This window comes from Egretta garzetta, unplaced genomic scaffold, assembly GCF_000687185.1.
Source record: "Egretta garzetta isolate BGI_Z169 unplaced genomic scaffold, ASM68718v1 scaffold202, whole genome shotgun sequence".
Classification (NCBI taxonomy): domain Eukaryota; kingdom Metazoa; phylum Chordata; class Aves; order Pelecaniformes; family Ardeidae; genus Egretta; species Egretta garzetta.
This window is the reverse complement of record NW_009258891.1, coordinates 1,545,261-1,560,427: the sequence shown is the minus strand read 5'-3', so window position 1 is coordinate 1,560,427 and position 15,167 is coordinate 1,545,261. Positions and strand designations below refer to the sequence as shown.

The 15,167-nt window shown below is 58.8% G+C and overlaps 1 protein-coding gene across 1 annotated transcript in view; it reads left to right on the top strand.

The window, feature by feature from the left end:
- The window catches only part of LOC104122032 (voltage-dependent L-type calcium channel subunit alpha-1S), a 48,866-nt gene that overhangs the window by 24,715 nt on the left and 8,984 nt on the right, over window positions 1-15,167 (top strand). The window contains 19 exon segments of the mRNA XM_009634105.2: window positions 168-237; window positions 471-603; window positions 826-955; window positions 1,608-1,667; window positions 2,287-2,393; window positions 2,824-2,911; window positions 3,170-3,277; window positions 4,134-4,186; window positions 4,444-4,590; window positions 4,867-5,068; window positions 6,478-6,602; window positions 6,604-6,622; window positions 6,951-7,061; window positions 7,557-7,640; window positions 10,970-11,026; window positions 12,950-13,078; window positions 13,742-13,807; window positions 14,322-14,413; window positions 15,087-15,165. Coding sequence (XP_009632400.1) covers window positions 168-237; window positions 471-603; window positions 826-955; window positions 1,608-1,667; window positions 2,287-2,393; window positions 2,824-2,911; window positions 3,170-3,277; window positions 4,134-4,186; window positions 4,444-4,590; window positions 4,867-5,068; window positions 6,478-6,602; window positions 6,604-6,622; window positions 6,951-7,061; window positions 7,557-7,640; window positions 10,970-11,026; window positions 12,950-13,078; window positions 13,742-13,807; window positions 14,322-14,413; window positions 15,087-15,165 — 1,860 coding nt within the window.

Here is a 15,167-nt window from a genome sequence, read left to right as displayed (position 1 = left end):
ATCCTGGGCCAGGACTCCGTGTGCTTGGTGCTGTATGGGCCAAATGCAGAGACACTGCTTGTCCCACACAGCTTCCAAGATGATAGGGTCTGGACACCGTGCAACATTTGCAGCCATGCTGGCACACGCAGCTGCATATCCTTCTCTCTCTCACTATCTTGTTTCAGTTAAAAGTGGACGAATTTGAATCCAATGTCAATGAGATCAAAGACCCCTACCCTTCTGCAGACTTCCCAGGTAAGGCTTGTCCCTGGCAGGGCAGCAGAAAAGCTGGGGAGGCACTGGAGAGGGATGGTGCTAGAACCCTGGCTGTGTGAGGAGCAAAGGAGGTGACCCTCCTCCAACCTCAGGGTACGGAGGTCCTTCTGGCACAGGCAGCAATTCAGGATCAGAGGATTGTCCATAAGGTCACATTCCCTCTTCCTCTCTGGGTGATTCTTTCCTTTTCCCTCCTTGTGGCCACCCTGCAGGTGATGATGAAGAAGATGAGCCTGAAATCCCCCTGAGTCCTCGGCCACGTCCCCTTGCAGAGCTGCAGCTGAAAGAGAAGGCTGTGCCCATGCCTGAAGCCAGCTCCTTCTTCATCTTCAGCCCAACCAACAAGTAGGCACTGACCCTTCTCCCCGCCTTGTGGAGCCAGGCCTAGCCCAGGTACCCCTGGCACTGACCCTTCCCAATGAGGTCCTACTTGTGCATAACAGCCAGCTCTGAAGGGAGCCAGCTCACTGCAAAAAAGTCGTCTCTGTAGAAGGGCTGGCATAGACATACCTTCATGCCTAGGACCTTCCTGTCCTCAGCATCTCATGCCGTTTCTGTCCCTGTCAGGTTTCGGATGCTCTGCCACAGAATTGTCAATGCCACCTGGTTCACCAACTTCATCCTCCTCTTCATTCTGCTCAGCAGCATCTCGCTCGCAGCTGAGGATCCCATCCGCGCCGAGTCCTTCCGCAACCAGGTGCCCATGTGGCTGTGGAGGGTTGGGATGGGTGGGGGAGACCTCATGGAGACCCCCAGCTCCCCAGGAAGCAGAGACCTGCTTGCCAGATGTCATGCCTGGGCCGGTAGCTGTGATTTCACCCCTGCCTCTGGGAGGGCAATGCACTCTGGGAGGAGAGGCTGGTCCTGTTTTCCAGTCAGGGCACAGCTGGGGCAAGTTTTTTCCGCTCCATGTCTCAGTTTACTTCTGAGTGAAGAGATCCACCTGACAGGGTGTGTGAGATTGCCTTGGCTCAAGGCTGTGGTGGCCTGGCCTAGCCACACAAGGCACAAATGGGTCTGCAGTGTCCGGCAGGGACTGGGGGGTCTCACAGGAGACAGCTCCCCCGAGCATGCAGTGCTTTTGGGGATCAGATGCTTTCAGGTGAATCAGGTCAAGCCTCGCTCATTTGGGAATGGAGAGCTTGGTCCCAGGCTGCAGGTTGGATCATGCACTGGGGAAAACCAGCAAAGCTGCAGGAAGGTCAGGAGTCTTCTTGTCACTGGGTTTGCAAGCTCTGCTGAGCTAGATGGGAGCAGAGGGCAAACCCACGATGGCAGGATGTTTGAACACGCTGGAGCATTTCCCTTGTCACCCAAATCTCACCCAGTTCTGGTGCTTCTGTCCCCAGATTCTTGGATACTTTGACATTGGTTTCACCTCTGTCTTCACAGTTGAAATCGTCTTGAAGGTGAGTCTGTCTGCCCCGCGGTCCTGGCCATGTGCATGACTGAGCACATGGGTCTAGACTGTTCCAGTCATGGGCACTGATGCTCTTTGGGCTCAAGCTCGAGGGCCCATTGAGGAGAAGCTGCTGGCTGATCCTCACGTCTCCAGAGTTCACGCAGTCTAGGTGGTGTGTGACCTGCTCCGGAGGCCACATGTCCCCTCCAATGAGGTTGGGTGGCCGAGTCAGCTGTGCTGTGACACAAGGACAGATGGGCCATGGCCCAGCATTTTCATTCTGACATGCCCTTGAGAAAAACTTTGAGAAAGAGAAAGCAATGGAAATCTGTGGAGTAAAACAGTAATTCAGGCAGCTGCTGCACATGGCTCCCACTCCAACTCTCTTTACTCTTCTCCTCTTTAATTTGCCGAATGACTGGGAAGTGCTTTGTCCCCAGCCAGTACAGTACAGAGGATTTCCAGCTGAAGTCAGCTTCCTGCCCGGCTGCAGAGGTCAGGGCAGGATAGGGTCCCCGGGCCATGGAGCTGTGAGAAGCCCCTCGTGCATGTCCGCCCCAGGGCTGTGGAGGGACCATGCCCCCGAGCCCTGCCTGGCCTCTCTCCTAACGCCTTCTGCTCCCCAGATGACAGCCTACGGTGCTTTCCTGCACAAAGGCTCCTTCTGCAGGAACTCCTTCAACATCCTCGACTTGCTGGTTGTCGCTGTCTCTCTCATCTCCATGGGAATCGAGTAAGCACCTCCACGCGTCGCGGGGTGGGCACTGACCTCTTCAGCCTGGCAGAGCAGCTGGGGAGCTGCAGCTCTCTGTGCTGGATGGAGAAGGAGCAGCGAGCCCGAGGGCTGGGCATTAGTCCATGTGTTAGTGGCCACGAAGTCATGCTTAGGGGGACAGGGAGTGGACAACTGGGAGGCAGGGAAGGAAACTCCCTGAATATCAAAGGTGAAGATGTGGGTAGGAATTCAATTTGGAGCTGCTTTCTCCAGCTGACAGTGTCCCTTGGCCTTACATGGGGTGGTGGCTTAGTGACACCCGCATGTCTCTGCCATCCCTTGCACCTCACCCCTGGTCCCAGCCTGGCCTCCATGGCTGCTTGGTGGGGCTGTGCCAGGCTGGCCTGGGCAGGGAATCGCCCCATCTCAGCTCTGCCTTCCCCCTCAGGTCCAGTGCCATCTCAGTGGTGAAGATCCTCCGGGTGCTGAGGGTGCTGAGACCTCTGCGAGCCATTAACAGGGCAAAGGGGCTGAAGGTAAGAGGGAGGCTGGGGGTTCTTGGCCCATGGGAGTCCTCACGGGAGGTTATGTGGCAAGCACGATGCCCTGTGGGGTTTGTGGGGCCAGAAACCCAATTCTCACTCCCCATCTGTGGAAGGGGTCTGCCCCATCCCACTGCTCTTGGATGGCTCCCGCTCTCTCTGGGGCCCAGCGCTGCAGTGAGAGGGTATGGGACACGCAGCAGGGGCTTGCCCCAGGTGTGCTCACGTGTGCACTGTCCTCAACCTCCGCAGCACGTGGTCCAGTGCGTGTTTGTGGCCATCAAGACTATTGGTAACATCGTGGTCGTCACGACGTTGCTGCAGTTCATGTTTGCCTGCATCGGGGTCCAGCTCTTCAAGGTGAGGGGTGTCTCAGACAGGCAGGAGAGACGTTCTGCACATCCTGGACAGGCTCTTCTAGTCATAGCCCTTGGGGGTGGTGTCTCCCAGTGCTGAGGTCAGCCCAGGCTGTACTCTGTGCTCTGGAGCAGACCTGTCCTGCCTACAGCAGACCTCCCGGCAGAAGAGCCTGCAGGGGGAGGAGGGCAGGAAGCACCTGGATGCTGTCAGGTCAGGACAGCAAGTGTAAAGGGACCGGCTGCCTCGCCCCACTTGGTGCCTCAGTTTCCCCTTTTACGAGGCAGCACGTGCTTTTGACTTCCTCTGCGCTTTGGATGCAGAGCGTTTCCTTTTTCACAGCACGACCCTTGCTCTCTGGGCCTTGGCTGCTCCACAGCAGAGCTGGCCCTGGCTGAGCTCAGCTTTACTCTGATAACTGAGCTTAAATTCCCAGCCGATGTGGGGAGAGCTTTCAGGACACCGTGCAGACTGAGCAGACCTGTCAGCATACCTTAAGTTTTAGTTAATTCTGTGCTTCCTTCTTTCTTCCCTATTTTCCAAACATGTGGCTCCCAAATAGGATGAACTGGATAGGTCTCAGCTCAGGGCCCTGAAAAATTTGTTCCCATCACTGGGCAATGTTTACTTGTCTGAGCCTGGGATTGACCCCAAGGTTTGCCGCGGCTCCTGAAACACCCTGTGAGCTGGGTTGCGTTGGCATGCAGAGTGGGGAAGCCAGCGGTGGTGTGGGGCAGGGGCCAGCGTCAGCATGGAGGCAGGGTGGGGACCGACCCTGGGCTGTGAAAAAGTCAAAACTCCCTAGGGCTTCTGAAGTCACAGCAAAAGCGTAGTCTCTTCTGATCTCTGTTAAATGCAGGGCAAGTTCTACAGATGCACAGATCCGTCGAAGATGACAGAGAAGGAGTGCAGGTAAGAGCGCTCAGCAGGGCAGTGGCCAGGGATGGGAGGGGTGCGTGTGCCAGGGGCCACTTGTGTTCCTGCATGGGGATGTTGCATCCAAGAAGTGGAGCTGAGGTTTTGTGCTGTTCTCCCTCACCCGGGGGTGAATCACAAACAAGCACAGGGCTATCGTCCCCTCCCAGGGACCAAAGAGCCCTGGGCCAGCACCACAGTGGGTGGGCTGAAGGGGGCCCTGCCTGGTGAGCACCGCATCCCTTCCGCTGCAGGGGTTACTTCATCAACTACGTGGACGGGGACCCCACGCAGATTGAGCTACAGGAGCGTGTCTGGTTGCACAGCAACTTCCACTTTGACAACGTCTTCTCAGCCATGATGTCACTTTTCACTGTCTCCACCTTTGAGGGCTGGCCTGAGTGAGTCTTGCTGTGCGCGGGGCCTGCCGAGGGACGGGTCTGTGCTGGGAGCAGGTCACTGCTGCAAGCCTTGACCATGGTAAAGAAAGAAGAGCTGCCCAAGCTACGGAGCAGGGCTAGCCATCCTGGCAGTGGCCAGATGACAAAGTCATCCCAGCAGCCCTGTCCCACCATTGTTGGAGTTGGGATGCCCCAGAGCTCTCCGTAACCTTCAAGAGGGGAGATGGTCTTTCCCACCTAACTAGGATCTCTGTCGCCCCCCTTTCCCTCCTGTAGGCTGCTGTACATGGCCATTGACACTAATGCTGAGGACGCAGGCCCTATCTACAACTACCGGGTGGAGATTGCAATGTTCTTCATCATCTACATCATCCTCATTGCCTTCTTCATGATGAATATCTTTGTGGGCTTTGTCATTGTCACCTTCCAGGAGCAGGGGGAGAGCGAGTACAAGAACTGTGAACTGGACAAGAACCAGGTAATGGAACTACTGGAACAGGGCAAGGTGGACCAGCCCTGGATCTGGCCCCGCTGGGGCTGGCTGATTTGGATCAGCCCTTAGTGGTGGCACTGCTGGCGCAGATGGGTTGAACCCGCCCCAGGTCTGCTCGCTGCTGCAGCAGGGTCAGCTGGACCCATGCCTGGCACAATACGAGCCTTCCAAGGGGAGGGCAGAGTGGACCAGAACCAGGGAGTTCTGGTACCTTCTGGTGAAGGTAGGGCACCCAGACTAAGCTGGAGCAGAGGGTTGTGCCCAGTTCTGGTCTTCCCAGTACAAAAACGCCATGGACATGCTGGAGCGAGTCCAGCAAAGGGCCACTGAGATGACTGAGGGTCTGGAGCATCTGTCGTACAAGGAGAGGCTGAGAGCTGAGTCTGTCTGGTGTTGGGAAGAGAAAGCTCATAGGGATGTTACCTATGTGTGTAAATACCTAACAGGAGGGTGTAAAGAAGATGAAGCCAGGCTTTTCTCTGTTGTGCCCAGTGACAGGACAAAGGGCAATGGGCACAAACTGAAGAAAACAAGAAATTCCATTTAAACATTAACACACACACACCCCTTTTTTATGGTAAGGGTGGTCAAGCACTGCAACAAGTTGCCCGGAGAGGTTGTGGAGTCTCCGTCTTTGGAGGTATTCAGATCCCAGCTGGGCAGTCCTGGGCAGCATGTTCTGCTTTGGGCAGGGCTCTTTGACTTGACCATCTCCAGAGGCACCCTCCATGCCGGTCCCTCTGTGATGCTGTCGTGCTGTGATTCTGGCTGCACACATCAAGGCTGGAAGCAGCAGAAGTGAGACTTGGCATCAGCAGAGGACGTGACCCGCTCGGGATGCCCGCTGGCCCACAGGAGGTGCTGGCATCTCCATGTGCTGAGCAAGCCTGCAGAGGTGGCACGGGCCCCTTGAGCTGGGGGTGCTGGGGGTGACATGAGCTGCACATGAACCCAGCAGAGGTGGCCCTGGCCTGCTGCAGAGGGAAGGGCCTGCTCAACACCTCCCAGGTGCAGAGAGAAAACTCAGTGCCCCCTTCACCCCCAGTTCATGCAATGTCTTCAGGCTGCTCTTGGCCAGTCCTGAGAGACCCTGGGAAAGTGCCACGATAGCCAGGCAGGCTCAGGGCTGGCTGGAGGGGTAGGTACGAGGGCAGCATGGCAATCTTTGGAGGCAAGCAGTGGTTTTGGAAATTTGGTCCTGTGTGGCTGCTCTGGGGGTGTATTTGCAGAAAGCATAGCAGATACTTGAACCATCACTGTCCCTGTCCCATGTTGCTGGGCTGAGAGAGAAGGGGGGGATCCAGCTTGTGTCTGTGGGGACGGGCAGCATTGCCAGTGGTGCTGACGCTGCGCCTGTGCCCCCCGTGGGACCTCATCTGCCCTCCCCTCCCCAGCGCCAGTGTGTGCAGTATGCACTGAAGGCTCGCCCGCTGCGGCGCTACATCCCCAAGAACCCTTACCAGTACCAGATCTGGTACGTGGTCACCTCCTCCTACTTTGAGTACCTCATGTTCTTCCTTCATCTGCCTGCGCATGCAGGTAAGGGGCACCGTGGGTGGTGGAGGGGTGTCCACAGCAGCGGAGGGGCTAGGGGAGCCCTGCCACCTCCTGGAGAGCTTCTGGGGAGGTCTTTCCTATGCAGCAAAGCTCATGTGTACTCAGCACCCCTGGGGACAGGGGCAAATGGGGACTGGTTGGGTGTGGGGAGCCCAGAGAAGAGGCTGCAGGGAGGAAATTTCCTTTTTGCTGTCCATTCCTGACCATAAGCTCTGTGGGCAGGGGGGCTGCATCCAGCACACACCTCTGAGCTCACAACGGAGGCTGGGCCTGCCGTGGGCTAATGTGGCTCCTCCTGCCTTCTCCTCAGCATTACAACCAGTCTGCAGAAATGAACCACATCTCAGACATCCTCAACGTGGCCTTCACCATCCTCTTCACCCTGGAGATGATCCTCAAGCTCATGGCCTTTAAAGCCAAGGTGAGAGGAGGACATGGTCAGGAAAGCAGGAGAGGGCCTCAGGCCAGGCCGGGGGGGTCCATTTACCCTGCATTTGGCATCTCTCCAGTACAAGCACCCCCATGCCTGAACTCCAGTGCACTCCTCCTAGTGAGACCCTTGGGGACCCCCATGTACAGGACCTATGAGTTTCTGGAAGGACAACTGTTTGTCAGGGCTACCCTTGCTAGCCAAATCCAACCCAGTCCAGCCAGCTGTTGTCCCCATCTTCAGGGTCATCTGTCATAGCTCTAGCCACCTCTACCCACCCTCCTCATTTCACACCATTGCAAGACAGGACCAAACAATTGACCAGAGGGTACCAGGTCTGACCCCCATCCTTCTTCTGGCTGTTCCTGAGGTGCCAGAGATCACTGGCGATCCTTCTGGCACTCCTTCCTCTAGGCTCCTGCATCTGTCTTCTCCTTGACTTAACCCTTGGATGGTCACACCTCTTCTCTGGCTCTTCCCTGGCAGGGCTACTTTGGAGACCCCTGGAACGTCTTTGACTTCCTTATAGTGATTGGCAGCATCATTGATGTCATCCTCAGTGAGATTGACGTAAGTGTCAGGCTGCTCGGGCACGAGGGTGTCCCTGCAGAACACCACTGCCAGCACCCTGGGGCGAGACAGCAATGCCAGTGTGGCTGTCCCGTTCTGCAGTGTTGGTGTCCTCTCCTCTCTCCCTGCTCTGCTTGGTTCTGAGGAGGGACAAGCCAGGACCAGCCCATGGCATGAGTGTGTGGAGACCACAGCCGTAGCCCTGTGGGCCTTAAAGCCCTGTTTAAACACAAGGAACCATCCCTAGCCAGCCAACATGTCACACTGTCCCCTCCCCTCCCTTCCCCTGAACCTGTAGGCACTGGGATCCTATGGAAAACGGTCTGCTCAGGACTGGACCATGAGCGGCAGGATGTGCACCAGCCCTTGCCCCACTCACCCTGCCTGTCTCCCCCCTGCACGCACCGGGACAGGCAGGCACCCACGCCTCCAGCCTCAGAGCAGTGCGGGTGGGAAGCAGAAGGGTTCCCACAGCTCCCTGCAGGGGACACTGCTGTCCCATGCTGGGGGGGATTGGACACATCAGATTTCAAGGCGTTTGCTTTGCGTGTGTAGACAGTGATCCCTACGTATGTCAGATCTGCTGACTGTGTATGTGTGCATGTGTACACTCCATACACTGTTTCAGAAGCTCTGCACCATATGAACTGCCTGGCTGGGTGGCTGCAGGCAGTGGCTATATGGTAAGCGCTCTGCTGGGGGCATTTTCAGAGCAGTGCTAGGAAGCCAGCATGCCGCTGCCTTTCGTAGCACTGGGACATCCACACCCCGTGCCTAGCACTGAAAATGCCCCTCTGCACCGGGAGGTCATGCGCTGCATTTAGCAGATCTGATGGTAACTCTGGAAGCAGCTGCAGGATCACGTAGGTTCTGGATTAACCCTCTCTAGTGGCTCCGCATGCCTTCTCCTCTCGGGAACAGGGCTTGCCAGCTCTGGGGCACTGCAGGCTCTGTCTGGCAGAGCTGCTGCCGCTGCCACCCCTGCACAGGGTGACCTTCAGCCACTCTCTGTGCTGGGGATGTGGGGTGTTCAGGGGCCTTGGTGGCAGTCACCTTTTTCTCTGGTCCAGGCCTCACAGAGCTGGGATGAGCAAAACCATCCACCTTCCTCTCCTGTGACACCAACGTGCTCCTCCCTGCACATCAATACTGCCATCCTCTGAGCCTCTGGGCTTTTCAGCCTTGACGAGCGCCCAGATTTCATGCCAGTGCCAGTAGCTTTTGTCTGTCACCAGGTCCTCCAGGACCCCATCCTTGGCCCCTCAAGCCACCTGTGACAGGGTTTCCCATGTGTGTAGGGTATCATTTCCTAGTGCGCTACCTCCTTCCCCATCCCGTTGTCACTCAGAAATGAAGCTCAAAGGGTGCTAAAGGCTAAAGGCAGAGATCTTCAGTCGGCACCGGTGCCAAGGTGCCGCTGTGCTCGGCCAGGGGTCTGTGGGGATGCCCGGGGATGCAGGTCACAGGCACTGGGAGGAGCCCGGTGCCCTGGCTGGGCTGGCCGGGACTGACCCAGGCGCTGTGCTCCACATGCCACACCACTGTTGGTGGAGGCAGGGCTGTGCAGAAGGCCAGGCAGGATCTCAAGAACAGTCCTGAGCTTCCCCTGGTCCTCTCCCGCAGGTCTGAGTGCTGGGGCACTAAGGGCGCTGGTCTTCCCTCTTGGTCCTCCAAGCCCTTCAGGGACCTTCATCACAAGCAGCCCTGTTCTGGCCGGTCTCGTGCTCCTGTGACGACCCGTGTCCCCTCCTGAGAGCAGAGCCCCTCACAGCTGCCCCACCCTTCCTCCATGTGCTTTCTTCTCCATCAAGCCCACATCTCTCCAAGCATTGCCAAGCTTTTCCCAGCCATCTGGTGATGTGCAGGGGTGGGGGATTAGGATTAGGAGGTGGAGGAGCCACCTAATTTCCCCTTCTGGCAAGTCTCCTCCCTGCTGTGGGAGGTGCAAGATGGGTCTGTCACCTCTGGTCCCCAGGAGCTGTTTGCAGCCACTACACCAACCATAGATCACTTTGCCGGTGCAGGCAGACCTTGGGGGCTGCAGTGTTTTCGGGAGGGTGGCCCTCACAAAACAAGCCTGCACTGTGGTGCAGGGGTGGCGGGTGACACCTCGCAGCAGCCGAGCCATTCCTGGTGGCACCCGGGCATGTGACTGGTTTGCAAAGTCTGTCCTCTCCTCCTCTCTCTTTCCATTCTCCCTCTTTTCTCCTCCCTCGTGTCTCTGTGTGTGGCTGCCAGGGTGAGGCGGTGGGGAGGGCTGTGCTGGCAGCAGCCCTCTGCCAGCCACCGCAGCCAGACCCTCCTGGCGGTTCAGTCATGGAGTTCCCCCAGATCCCAGGGGTTATTGAGGGGGCTGGGGCAAGAGGGAAGTAGGGGTGGGGGCCCCTCTGGCAGCGCTGCCCCAGGCTCTGAAGTGTAGGGGCTGGCAGGGTCCGTGTGTCACCCCTGCCACTGCCTGCCCTGGAAGCTCAGCCCCTTTGCAAGGGCTGACCCTCCCAGCCCACCCAAAGCTGTCACCGGCTGGGCCCCCAGGAATGTGGGGCATGGGGGCTGGGCCACCCCAGTGAGTCCCCCTGCCCCCGAGTATCCCAGGCTCCTTGCAGAGAGGAGCGCGTCTCCGGCCGGCTTTGGGGAGCTTCCAGGGTTTGTGTGCGCGCGCACGTGTGAGCGCTCCTGTGCGTGTGCCCTGCATGTGCCGACGTGCACGCAGAGCAGCAGGTCCTGCCTCTCGGTTCGTGGGCCAAGGGTGCCGGGCAGCCGTCTGCCTCCTACCGACACATGGGACTAACGGGACTACCAGTCTTGGGGCTCGCTCCCATCAAACCTGCCCTGGTTTTGTCTCAGTGTCCAAGCAGCCGTGCCGAGAGCAGCCCAGCTCGCTGCGGAGGAGTCCTGGGCTGGCTTGAGCTGGCCAGCTTGCCCCCAGATCCCACCCGCCATAGCCCTGGGCCTGGCCTGGGGGTGTCCATGGGAGGCAGCAGAATTACACGGTCCTGAGCTGCGCCCCAGATTTCCTGGCCCATGCGCCCCTGCCCAGACGTAGATGTCTCAGCAGCTGAGACACAGTGGGGCACGGAAAGAGGCAAGTCCCTCATGATGAGCGTGTTCCCCTGCCCCTCAGAAGTCACATCGCCGTGTCCCTGAGCCCCAGTGACAGCGGGTCTCTGCCTGCCCTTCCCCTGTGCTCCTCTCAGCCACCGTCCCTTGTCCCAGTTTCCATCTTACTCTTCCTTCCGTGTCTGTGTCTTCTTCTGCAGCCACCCCTCCCTCCCTCCCTCCCTCCTGTTCCTGCCTCCCTCCTCCTGCTGACTCTCTTGTTCTCTCGACAGACTGTTCTTGCATCCAGTGGTGGATTGTACTGCCTCGGCGGAGGCTGTGATAGCACTGTAAATATCAGCTGCATGTGCTTGCGGTGCACCCCTCCGCTTCGCTGCCCGTGGCCATGCTAGCCAGCCTGGGGCCCGTGTTCGCATGTCTCCTGCATGCTATTCCCACACACCATCTCTCTGGGGGGTAGCTCTCCCCTTGCTGAGAGGGACTTGGGGTGAGGCACCCGACACCCCTTCCCACCCTGAGATGTGCCGGGCTGTTCCCCACCGCCTGGGTCCCTGCCCTCCACCGCCCGCGCCCCCAGCCCTGTGATCTGACCTGAAGGGAGCGTCGCGCAGAGGCTCCCTGGCTGCTGAGGGCAGCGCGCTTGGCCTTGCTTCACTGAGCATCACCCTGCCTGTGCGAGGCCTGGAGGGATTTGCCTGCGCCAATGCAGCCTCTGCCACTGCTGGAGAAATGGCTAGAGGGGCGACCCTCGCCCCGTGCCTGCCCCCAGGAGCTGGCTGTGTCCCGTGGCTCCTGGCCTGATGTGCTGGGGGCTGAGAGCATCGTGGGGGTGCAGTGGGGTGGGGGTGCCCTGGTTTGACCCATAGGAGCCCCCATAGGAGCTCTGAAAATGGGGAGAGGCTGGCTGCAGGGTCCCATGCACTGGAGCCTCTTCCCAGGGGTCCCAGGGCCCTGGTGCTGGGAACTGCGGAGGGCAAGCTGGCCTTTGCTGGGCACTGTCTGTGTCCTGGCAGTGGGGACGTGGTTCTCAGGGGCTGGTGAGATGTTCCTGACCACTGTGCTGGCTGGGCAGGCGCTAGGCACTAGGAGAGCTAAAGGCAAAAGGAAGAGGGGTGGGGAGAGGAGATGGTGTTTTCCAGTGCAGCCCTGGGAACTCAGAAATTCCAGCCTGGGGAAGCTGGAGCTGCTGGGAGGGGCATTTACTGCTGGGTTTTGTCACCCTGAAATAGCTGGGAGCTGGTGGGCTCAGTGATGGGAGTGAGGGGGATCCAGGGGCAGCAGAAAAGCTCTGGGAGGCCAAGGGGGCAGTGGGAAAGGCATCCCATGCTACCATGAGTGGTAATGGAGCCGGGACGGACAGTGCCTGGCAGAGGCCAGGAGGGTTTGCTCAGGGCTGCTGGTGGCGGGGGCTGGGGCTGAGGCTGTGCCCGTGCTGGAGCAACTGGAGGAGCAGGCGACCGAGCCCCCAGCATCTCCAGGTGCTCCCAGGTGAAACCTGGTCCTTTGAACCCAGGAGCTGTGCCTGTTGGCTCCCCTCCTGCCTGCCCGTTCCCCCCTGAACCCAGGCGTCCCCAGCCCTGGGACGTGGCTGCTCCAAGGGGCCCGCAGCCACCCCAAGAGAGCAGGCATCGCTGCAGGTAGGGGTGGCACTGGGCAGCACCCCGAGAGCCACCCTGCCCTCAGTGCCTCCTTTGGTCCATTAAAGCCCTGCTGGGACATTCTCAAAGCAACCTTTCTGTGCTTAAACAGCCATCATTAACCCTTCATGTGCCTGGTGCCTGGCCTGCAGCTCCCCTTACAAACAGGCCCCGAGGCGGGAGCGTCCCACATGCTGGTGAGAGCCTGGAGGGACCCGAGCCTGTCCTTGGGTGGCCCTGTCTGGCCTGCGGTGAACAGCACAGCTCTCCCAGCCTGCGTTGCAGCATGCCTTTCTCCCTGCAGTGTCCCATCCCTGTAGCTAACGGGACTGCTGCCAGCCCCATAACCAGGCATCCCCACGCAGCCCAGGGTGGGGTGGCAGAGGGGAACGGGGCTGGGGAGATCAGCTCATTGGGAAGGCTGGAGGGAAAGTGCCAGCACATCCCCTTCACAGTCTGGGAGCCTCTGTGCAGGCAACGGCCATGGGGACCATGACTGGTGCCTGGGCAGGGAATCTTGTTACCCTCCCTCCCCCAGGACCTGGACCCCTCCTTGTCTGCCTGGAGGCATCAGCACCTCCAAGCTGCCCTCCAAGTGTTGTGCTCTGCCTGCAGGTCTCTGATGACAACTCCCGCGTCTCCATCACTTTCTTCCGACTGTTCCGGGTGATGCGACTGGTGAAGCTGCTGAGCCGGGGGGAAGGTGTCAGGACCCTCCTGTGGACCTTCATCAAGTCCTTCCAGGTATGGGAGGAACAGTGCTCCCCTCCCAGACAAGCCCGTGCCCCAGGGTGGCAGCAGGCTCTGATCTCAGGCTTGCTGGGCGAGCGATCTGTCCTCACCCAGCAGAGGCAGAAGGCTCCGGTGCTGGCAGGCTGCTGGCCTCAGATTGGGCCAGGGGCTTGTGCTGGGCAGGAGAACATTGCCTGTAGGGGTGGGAAGGTGTGGGGGTCTCCCTGGCTCACACCACCCTGTGTCAGAACCCGAGACACTGCTGGGCTGAGCCAGCAGGCAGGGCCTGGCCGGCCCGTCAGCCCCAGTCCCAGCGAGGCTGGGCTCCGCAGCGAGCTGGTAGCCCAAGGGCACGCTGCAGCACCTCGGCACATGGCCCCCAAGCCCCGGCAGCGCCCTCAGCCCTGGGCATCCCTGGGCTGTGCTCAGCCTTCGTCCCAGCTGCAGAGACCCGGGGCTCCCATGGGAGTTTGGCATAAGCCTCCCGTGCATGAGAACTGGAGAGTGGGGCCGGTGGGAGGGTGGTTAGAGGAACAGGCAGGAGGTAAGCTGTCCCCTCCCACACGGAGGCCTGGATGCTGGCCTCGCCCAGTACCTCCAGACCCAACCTCCTGTCCCTGGGTTGCCTCGATGCTGGGCTGACATCTCACACGAGCCGTGGTCCTTCTGTCGCAGGCTCTGCCGTACGTGGCCCTGTTGATTGTGATGCTGTTTTTCATCTATGCTGTGATCGGGATGCAGGTGAGAGGCACAGGGGTGGGATTTGGTCTTGAACAGATGCCCTGAGCCTGACAGCATCTGGAGAGATGGGACGGAGTGGGACTAGATCCTCTGCCAGGCATTCTTAGGGCTTTGCACATGATGCACCATTTACCCTGGTCTCCAGGGGTGCTTACAGCCCCAGCAGCCTCCTCCCATGCCCAGGCTGCAGCTAGGGAAACTGAGGCATGCAGCAAACAGCACTTTTGGAGTCAATGGCACAACCTAGGCACACAGTCACCAGTTCTTGTGCCTGGTTCATAAGACCTTGCCTTCTTGTCCCAGATGAAGTGTGGCATAGACGGGGCATTTTCAGCATGGGCAGGAGTGTCCAAGGAGCTCATGAGCCCCAGAGCACTCACACCCCAGACTCAGTCTCTTTTGGGGACACCCAAAGCCAATTAAACAAGAGAAAGAGGAGCTTAGGGACAGGGGTGCTCTGGAGGGTGGGCAGTGCCCAAGAAAGGGTTTGGGGACCTGACAATGTGTTTTACAGATGTTCGGGAAGATCGCCATGGTGGACGGGACCCAGATCAATCGAAACAACAACTTCCAAACCTTTCCACAAGCTGTGCTGCTGCTCTTCAGGTCAGTCTTGTCTTGGCAAGTGAGCAGCTCCAAAAGGGAGCTGGGCTTAGAGTTGGCACGGGAGCCCACCAGCTTGCAGTGAGGGAGACCACCACTTCTGTAGTGGATTTCTTTTTTGCCCTACAGAAAAATCTCTTGCAGCAGTGGAAGTGTTTCAGGAGTGGCTGTCGGTTTGCCTGGTGTGGCTGAACTGCAGGAGAGTGGGGCACTTTGGGGTTTCTATTCTGAATATTTTCTTCCCAGACTGGATTTAATTTGTGAATTGTGAGGAAACTCAAGGGGAAGCAAGAACTCAGCCCAAGGCTTTCCTTGACTCCAAACACTTCACTTTGGAGCTTTCAATAGTGGAGTCCCCACAGCAGCACAAGCAGCCCAGGATCCTGACCACTCCTTTCCCAGTGGCTTCCTGCTCCCTCCCTGCGTGCCCAGCTCATGTCTGGGACAGGCAGGGTAATTTGTGAATTGTGAGGAAACTCAAGGGGAAGCAAGAACTCAGCCCAAGGCTTTCCTTGACTCCAAACACTTCACTTTGGAGCTTTCAATAGTGGAGTCCCCACAGCAGCACAAGCAGCCCAGGATCCTGACCACTCCTTTCCCAGTGGCTTCCTGCTCCCTCCCTGCGTGCCCAGCTCATGTCTGGGACAGGCAGGGACCAGCCCGCATCCCCCCCCAGGTGCGCGACCGGCGAGGCCTGGCAGGAGATCCTGCTGGACTGCAGCTATGGCAAGCTGTGCGACCCCGAGGCAGAATTTGC